This window comes from Tachypleus tridentatus, chromosome 1 (assembly GCF_004210375.1).
Source record: "Tachypleus tridentatus isolate NWPU-2018 chromosome 1, ASM421037v1, whole genome shotgun sequence".
Classification (NCBI taxonomy): Eukaryota; Metazoa; Arthropoda; class Merostomata; order Xiphosura; family Limulidae; genus Tachypleus; species Tachypleus tridentatus.
Window position 1 is genome coordinate 117,007,566 of NC_134825.1, and position 9,787 is coordinate 117,017,352.

A 9,787-nucleotide genomic window follows, 5' to 3' on the forward strand; every position below is an offset into this window, starting at 1 on the left:
ACAATTAAAGCACTTCAATGACAAAGCACTAGAGAATATTAATTCTTACCCCAGAAATAAGCAATGGTATGATAAGCCCACAAGCTACAGTCAGTACTTTGACCCTGAGAGTTTCAAACTGTCTGACCTGTTGTGGGAGACAAACATCTTCTTCTTCTTCACCATGTCCAGTTCTGTAACAAGAGATGTCTTAACTTACTCATCACACTGTTAAGAGGTCAGTTAGATTACCCAAGTTTGTTACTCAGACTGAACTCTTTTAGTTTTCGATACTATAACTTCTAGTGTATTTTGTGTACTTTCACAAGCTGTCAGAATGCATTAAGGGACTCTGTAGACAAAAATATCAAATTTTAATGAATTATTTTCCTAAAAATTCCTCCATGAATATGTGGAGTGTGCTGGCTGCTCCAGTGCAAAGTGATTTTCATGTTAAGATTAAAAAATATATTCTTCCCAAAAATCATCAAATTTCAGTTGTATAATCTCTAAAACTTTCTAAATAAATTTCAACTTTTTTTCAGTAAAATATTATATTTTGCCTGTTATTTTCTCTCCTACCTAATTGGTTATGAGGTTGTGACTGACCTTTAACCACCATCAAAAGGTACAAAATAAATCTATATTACTTTCTTTCTTTCTGAAACAACTTCAAAATGTAACATGAAACTACATTTGTTTATGCTAAATAGTGTAAAAATCATAACAGAATATGTCTATTTTTTCCTTAAATTTCAGGTTTTATTGCTCTTTGAATCTGATCTAACTAATATTCCCACCATACATGTTGAAAAACACATTACCTTATTTAATTATATAAGTCACAGATTATTACTAAGCTACTCATGAGCGTTCTTATGAAAATTTTGTATTACTATTATTTTTCTTTATTTTACTTATTTTCTCACTTGAATAGGTTTTTTTATATTTTAGTTACATTATAAAAAATAAGTAAAGAATACACATGAAAAACAAAACATATAGTACTAACCTTGCTCTTCATTTTCTTTTGCTGTTGAATGTTGATGATACTTAACACTAATTTGTTTATACTATTGACACTACTGCACTAAATAATTTTTTATTTAGTTATGTAATGCATCAAAGAACGTAGAATAACAACTTGTAAAAAAACAGCTGGAATATTGTTTAAACTACAAGCAAATAAACAATTCTCTGTACTAAAAACAATGTACTATAATACCACATTTTATAGATTTAAACACTGTCTTTCCATTGGTTATGAATAATATAATAAATGTCAAAGAAAACTATTGATAATTTATTAGATAAAGGATATGACAAAAGGAGTCTGATTTTCTAATTTATGGCTCTGTAACCAAATACAATTGAGGGCTATAAAAGTTACATTTTGTCCAAGTAATAAAAATATTACAGAGATCAATTTTCATTAACTTTTGTACTTCTTTTAGGAGTGGCAAATAAGTTTGAGAAGAGGGAAGATCTAAAAAGCAAATGTCAATTCTCATACTGAAGAGAATTTGGGATTTTTTTAATACTGTCTTATAAAATTAAGACTATAAATCTAACGTTATATTAAAGTTTGGATTCTTAACTATAATACTTTAATAAAAATTTTAAGGTAACTTCAGTAAAATCTTGTGACATGTAAAATGGATACTCATTTGGAAATGAGTTATATTAGAGCCGGTGCAGATTTCTTTTTCTAAGTTCGTGGAACTCAAGACTTTCATATCCAACAACCAAAGTTTTTAAAATATAAAATTTAAAATATTTAATATACTTTGGCATTAAAAAAACAGAATGATATATTTTTTTCTTTTGTTGCATACATGCTGTTTACACCTCATAGCACTTGAGTACAAGTACATATTATCAATTAAGAAGTTTAATACAGTAGTTTTGGGATGGAAATGAGCTATACAAAAACAACAGCAGAACACCATGATGATAAGATAGATGAAATAAGCTATACAAAAACAACAGCAGGACACCATGATGATAAGATAGATGAAATGAGCTATACAAAAAACAACAGCAGGACACCATGATGATAAGATAGATGAATTCAGTTGAACTATTTTCATAGAAAACTCACCGCCCAGAGTAGATTTCCCCACATGAACAAAGATCCGTCTCGGATGTAACCTGCATGAGCTAAACCACAAGCCAAAAGGTTCCTCTTTAGGCACTAGAATTTCAGGCCTTAACTTCATGTCCACAATGTCTGCCTCTTCCTCTTCAGGATACCTGAAGTCAGACTGGAGTAATTTCATATCAAACTTCCTTGATCCTCTTTTATGGTTTAAAAGAAGCAACACAAATATGAAGAATTTCATCATGTCCTCTTCAGTAACTGTGCCTTCATCCTGGTAAAACAAAATAACCTTTTTTTAAAACATTAAATGAAAATTTGAGCAAATATTGTAAAAATGTTATGTAATTTATACTTATGTTGTGACAACATACAAAATTTCCTAAATGCTACAAAAGCACTGAATTTAAGTGTTGCCAAAACAGTAAATTTCACATGCTCTCAAAATTAAATTTGATAAATGCTACTATAATAAATTAAATTTTACCAAAATACCAAATTTCATTACTGCTGCCACAATACTTGACTGTAAAAACATTTTTTGTATTGTATCTATCTTAAGTAACACTCATTCCTAGTGCTAACAGCATCAACTGATTAAGACTTCATATTTTGTTTCTGCTTTTTTACAGTAGAATTTTGTTATAACAATTTCTTTGAAAAAGAATTATGGACAAATTTACTGCATGTTTAGAATAATTTGAAATTAATGTGAAAAACGCTTAAGAAGATTTTCACATACTTACTCCTTGCACAAAATCTAAGATCTCACTGGAAGTTGAACTCAAAGAACTCACACTACAACTGAGGAAGCTAACAAAAAATAAAAGAGAGAGAGGCACTTGATAAAGAGAAACCCACAAAGTGAATCCTACTGTTACAATTAGCAACAAGTAGCGTAACACCTGAAATTTTGCAGCCCACTCTGAAACTAAAAAATTGTGACTCCAACTGTCGAGGTTAATTAAAAGTAATATTACACCTGAACTTTTCACTATATCTAAAATTAGTAACTAACTTTCCCATTAGTATTAAAACCAACAAGTCACACAAAGACTATTCATAATACAAAGCTAAAAGATAGTGACTCCAGCTGTTGAGGTTAAGAACAACCTGCTTAAATAAACTTAATTTGTTTTAAATACAAATTGTATTAATTTTTTCAATTTAGAATTACTATCACAATACAAACAATGATTTAGTTCACAGATGTGTACTAAATACTAATTATGCTTCAACTTTTACTGCAAAAATATAGGTCTTATACCAATTAATTTTATTTTCTGACAGTATCTTAAAGACAAAAATAAAGAAAGTCATTCATGATCTAAAAGTGAGTTACTTCATCTTTAATTAATGTAATGTATACTTAACAAGTCCATAACTGAACACTGAGAACCAATTCAGGCCACCAGGCTACATAACACAATGACAAAAAGGAAAATTGGGATGTCTCTGGAAAGTGAGCTATGTACTCAGTGATGTTTTAGTGTATTTGATAGTAAAGCACTCAAATCCATATTGTGTGTTGCAGGTTCAATAAAAAATATTTAGAAATTAATATACTATAATGTTTTATTAGTGAATGAACCAAATCAGGCAAACACGGTAAAGCTATTGTAAAAAACAAAAACTACCTGTACTAATTACTCAGACTGACAACAGTATATACAGTTTGATTAATTAGTGCAGGTTGAAACAAATAACAAGTAAAATGCCCAAAGCTTTTGACAACTTTTAAGTTTAAAAAAAAACTACAGTTAATAATTACATACCTTTGAGACTGAGGACTAGATAAAATTTTTCTAAAAGCTAGTCTAGCAGCAGGTTGGGATGGGTCATACAGACTGGCTATCTCACAAAGCTGATCAGCCCTCAGTCGAGCCAAGAACTGGGCAAGTCGCTCAAGGTGACTTCTCATAAGCTGGGGTTTACTTACTAAATGTTGTAGCAAGTCAGGTGAAGTTATACACTGTATATAATCATCTGGAAAAGGAGAAAAAAAACAGTCTTCTTTATAAATTGCAAGGAAACATATAAAGAAATGAAAGTTTGTAAAAGATGACTTCTAGAAAGTGGTTGCAAATTTTAAAAAAATATTCTCCAGACAAGCTTTAGCAAACAAAAAGAGTTTAAACAACAGAAAACTAACAATGCTTTGAAATCTTTAAGTATCTTAAGCATAGAAGTTTACAGTGCCTTTTACAGGACTTTGGAAATCCACACTGTATTTTTTTTTAATAAAACCCTTAAAATTTGCAGTGATATCTGTAGGACCCTGCATGTCCAAGATGCATCTTGTAGGACCTTGAAAGCCTAAAGAGGCTTCAGTAGAATTCAGAAACCTGCTATTTTTTTTCTAGACCTTGGAAGCCTAGAATATCTAGTGAAAATTACCATAATATTCATATTATAATTCAATGTCTTAATATATAATAATAATAAAAAAAAAGTCAAGCATGAAATATACTACTCTCTGCAAGCACCTACACCTGGAAAATCATTGAAAGAAACTAACCTTTTAAAATCCAAAAAGGAACAAAATCAATAATTTATTGCTTGGGTTTCCATTTATTTGACACAAGATTTTGTTTATTAGAAGCATTTCATTACTATCATTAATCGTTTAAACATATTTATACAAAAAAAGATAATGAAGCCAAAACTTATTTTTCATAGACTGATAACAGATCAGTTCTAGCAAAGTACTACTTTTTCATCTTACCTTCTCATAATATTTCTTTTTTTAGTTAATGTTAGAACAGTTTTTTCCTTACCCATAGAAACAATCTAATCAGATGGAATTCAGAATATCAAGGAACAACAAGTTATCAGGAGAAGTTGATATTTCTAGTGTAGCTAGAAACAGTTTGTAATTAACTAAAACTACTGTTTGTCACTTAGGTCCAACAAACTACAATAACCATTCAAGGAGCTTGATGATGTAATAAACTCACAAAACTCATGAACAATACCATGAGTTAGGTTCCAGGAAGTAATGTTTTTACTGCTCAACTTACTCACAATGAAGCAACACTTTACACATGAGCAATATTGGTGTAAAGTTTCCTATTTACAATTCCACGAACAACTTGCATGAAATGTAAAAGTACAGATTTTAGTGATAAATCCATAAAAATTTCAAAGAAAAGTAAGAAAACAAAGTACAAGTTAAAATGTCTTTAAAGATCTGGAAAGTTTGTGGATTATTATTAAAACCTTATATTTTAACAATGGCATTTCAGTTTGCAACTTTCTTTTTACATTAATACATTCATGTTTAAATGATATCAAAACAGTAAAAGCTTGTTATTACTAAGCATATGACAACAGTGTATCAACATGATGTTTAGGGCAAATATACAGGACAACAATCAAACAATCTTTACTTGATAATAGATGAAAGTTCATGTTTGACCAGAATGAAATTTACATTTATATCAACCATAATAAATCAGTACCTTGAAATATTACCAAAATGTCAAAACGAGGTCAGAATCTTTTCACGTACAGTGCTTATGGAATCACAGTTGACTTGTTCTGGCTTTTGCTTAGTGATAGTTGTTCCTGTTTTTCAAATTGTCGAAGTTTATGGCTAGAATTGCTGTCAGTGATTGTTTTCATTTACATAAATGATAGAACACTTTCAAGAAATACTACATTTTAAATTCACGTTAACCCTTATTTTACTTTCTTGGTTCAATGTAGACCAATACACAACAGATGGTTCACATACAAGAACTGTTCTGTTTGTTTTACTTAAATCTCTGTATATAAACCTTTTTAGTAATTATGTATATCTTCAAGTATAACTACTATACTTTTATAAAATAAAAACTTGTCAATTAAGTAAAATAATTAATAGCGAATGCTGCTGTGAATTATACTCAGATGCAACCAATAATCAATGCTTTAAATCATGGTGATGAAGCCAAAATGTAATTAAACTGGTATCGATGATTGTATAAAAGTAATATTATGAATATTGACAATCAAATAAAAACAATAAAACAAATCTAGAAAAGGTACAAAAACCAAAATATTTATATGAAGCACAAAACCGTCAAGAAAATTATTTGCTCAAAAATGTATCACTGTATGTAATTTTTGAACAGCAGAAAATATATTGCATCTGCCTGTTTAAATGCACCTAAACCTGTTTCACTTCAAATATATTATACATGCATCTAGTTGTCATTGGATATAGAAGTGTAAGTAGCAGCTATGGTAGTACTGAAAAACAACAACAATAATACATAAAACTGACAACAAGATGGAATTATTTATGAAGAGAGAGCTTGTAAAAACTTTGATTCCTATAAGTACAAATTCTTCAAACTTTTAATGTGCAAATTAAGAGTTTAGATGCATCTTTTTATTTTTTAAACAGTAAACATAAATGTCATTCTCAAAAATCAAATTGATGTGACACACAATTCATGTAACTTGAAAATATACAGATTTAACATTTATACATTTGCACTGTGCAATAATAATTTTATTAACCCTATTACAATGGAAATACTTTACCCAATCATGTGAACAATTACACCAAACTTAATAAATAGTGTATAGTTTGGGACTAAAAATTCTTATAATCTGATTTATTTTTTTTATCTTGTGAAATTTGCAAACCTTTGTTCTGAGACACTTTCCTGAAAAACCATTAAAAATACTTCCATTCATCTTAATATTACAGCTGCTTTATTGTTGATAAAAAAAATCCATTTTATATATCCAGTAGATTTTCACTTTGCTGATTTTTGTTAACATTTATTTTGAAACTTTTATTTTGCACAATTCAGTAGTCAACACTTAACTGCTTGGAAATGCAAAAAACACCACATAACTTACAAAAGATTTTATTACTGACATTAGGCCTCACTTTTCAAGATAGTGTCAAGTCAGACTACATTTTCTTGGTTGAAATAAATTTATATCTAATAAATAAACTTTGTTTTCAATAAATTACAAGTTATTTTATTGATCTTCATTATTTGACACTGATGACCCTAACAATAATATTCAGTAAATAAGGACTTCAGTAATATTTGAATCAGCAGAATAGTTCTCTGACAATTAACATACATTGTAAACCTATTAAGGCTTAACCAATGACTTGCCATAACTTCCAGATATAATTTAACATGGAAACATTATAAGAAATGAAAAGAATATCTGAAGAAACTATAAGATAAGGAAAAACCACAATAAATGGACACAGGCTGTCAAAAGTCTTGAGATCAAATAATCTAATTGTTACACCTTTGTACATCCACTTGTAAAATAACCCCAGGTTTGTTTCTAAGCATTCTAAATTTCATATTAAGTTCCACTGTTTTTTCACAAAGTTCCTAACTGTTCTAAACTTCATACTAAATTCATCTGTTCTCACAAATTCCTTCACACACCACATTATTTACTTGGCACTTACATAAGTATTTATAACATACTCTATCTAACAGTATTAAAACATTTATGGCAGCTATTGTTAAAAGCTGTTCTTCATATTGGTTTGGTTTAAATTTTGTGTAAAGCTACACGAGAGCTATCTGCACCCACCACCAACTCTTGGGCTATTCTTTTACCAATGAATAGTAGGATTGACCATCACATTATAACACCCCCAAGGCCAAAAGGGCGGTCATGTTTGGTGTGATGGGGATTCGAACCTGCGACCCTTAGATTATGAGTCGAGTGCCTTAACCACCTGGCCATGCCGAGACAGCTGTTCTTCATTAGCAGTTGTCTCTCTCTGATCATTGCATTGACATCAATAGAGGCCTCTCATAATAAACTGTTATACAGAAAGAGAAGAAAGTGAAATAATAAAATTAATTAATTGTATTACCAAGGGATGATAGTTTCATAGCACATAAACACTTGTGCTTTGGGATGGGAAGACAAATGCAGACAAAGAACTGATTAATTGTATTGTCAAGGAATGATAGTTTCTTAACAAAAAATCTATGCTTGAGAATTGGTTAAAAAAAGCAATAAGTTGTTTATTAACAAGACCTCCTGGGAGCTGTGCTGAAATGTATTTAATGTAATTTGAAGACAAACATAAAAAATGCTGAAAATACATGTGACAAAATGAAAAAAACAAATATTGAAATTTTATAAACAGATCTATAGTTGACACCTTAGAGGACCTCAACAGTCTGGAAATAACTAAATCTTCACTTTAAATGGTTTTTATTAAAATATTAAACTGAATCAACAATAAAACAGTTTCATATAGGAACATATGTCAATTGCATGGTCATGAAAAATCAGTGAGAGAGAGAAACGTTTTATGGCAAAGATGGAGAAGGATGGAACAAGTCCTAATAAATTATGTCACAATATTCAGAGAGTGTGCATTTGTTCCAAAGTTTCTCTCTAATAAATTTTGGAACAGTAGAAGAGACTTTCTCTCAATCCCAAAAAATATTTTAAGCATTAATTGCATATCAACTCAAAAGACATATTGTTGGAAATCGATTCATTAACATTTCTAGAAAACAAACATGATAATCCTGGTTCTATACTCACCATTAATACCATATAAAATGTCATTAGCAAGGTCTTTGGAGACAAGAAGAGCACGCTTTCTTCTTCTACCTTAAGACAATGCTCTTCATGGTTTAGTAGGTGTTGTAACATCTTTGTTTGTTGACCCAGAACTATATACCAGCACAAATACATTCTCTCTTTGTTGTTAAATTATGCAGCAACCATTAATAACAGCATGTAAATAAGTTTGTGTATTTATTTCAAAGTGTTAAGAGAATAAGTTTGACAAATATAAGATTAATTTGTAAATACACTTTGGAGACAAGAAGAGAGAACATTTCTTCTTCTACCTTAAGACAATGCTCTTCATGGTTTAGTAGGTGTTGTAACATCGCTGTTTGTTGACCTTGAACCTATACCAGCACAAATACATTCTCTCTTTTATGTTAAATTATAAAGCAACCATTAATAACAGCATGTAAATAAGTTTGTGTACTTATTTCAAAGTGTTAAGAGAATAAGTTTGACAAATATAAGATTAATTTGTAAATACACTTGGAACACAAGAAGAGAGCACATTTCTTCTTCTATCTTAAGACAATGCTCTTAGTGGTTTAGTGGGTGTTGTAACATTTTTGTTTGTTGACCTCGAACATTATACCAATATAAACACATTCATCTTGATGATAAATTGTAAAGCATGTGTTGTTCAGCATCTTGATGATAAATTGTAAAGCAGCCATTAATAATAGCATGTAAATAAGTTTGTGTACTAATTTCAAAGTGTTAAGAGAATAAGATTGACAAAATATAAGATTAATTTGTAAATACACCTCGATGTATTATATTTTTACCTTGGCACAGTAGTGCAGATGTTTATACAGGATGTTGTTCAGCCAGGAGCCGGACTGCAACATCTTCATTATAGTATATATATATCATGAAAGAAAGTCCCTGCAAGAAATTGGATTCCTTAAATTGTTTTTAAGTTCTAATCTACAATTAAATAGAGATAAGAATCAAACATCTGACAACTTATGTACATTAAGATTTTTTTAAACTAGAACACATTTCTGATATATACCTTTCTCATAAAAAATAGCTTTTTTCAATTAGTACTGACCTCTATCAGTGCAAAGTTTCACTTCTTGACACTAACCCTAAACTCCCCATTTCTGCATATCCACATGTAAGTGATTATGCATCAGCTCT

The 9,787-nt window shown here is 29.9% G+C and overlaps 1 protein-coding gene across 1 annotated transcript in view; it reads right to left on the reverse strand.

Moving 5' to 3' along the window:
• The window catches only part of LOC143233026 (uncharacterized), an 11,519-nt gene extending 2,070 nt beyond the window's left edge, over positions 1 to 9,449 (reverse strand). The window contains exons 1-5 of the mRNA XM_076468935.1: positions 9,430 to 9,449; positions 3,853 to 4,063; positions 2,824 to 2,890; positions 2,131 to 2,351; positions 50 to 173 (exon numbers count right to left, since the gene is read on the reverse strand). Coding sequence (XP_076325050.1) covers positions 50 to 173; positions 2,131 to 2,351; positions 2,824 to 2,890; positions 3,853 to 3,998 — 558 coding nt within the window. The 5' untranslated portion in view covers positions 3,999 to 4,063; positions 9,430 to 9,449. The remainder of the gene's footprint in view (positions 1 to 49; positions 174 to 2,130; positions 2,352 to 2,823; positions 2,891 to 3,852; positions 4,064 to 9,429) is intronic.
• Between the last annotated feature and the right edge of the window lie 338 nt (positions 9,450 to 9,787).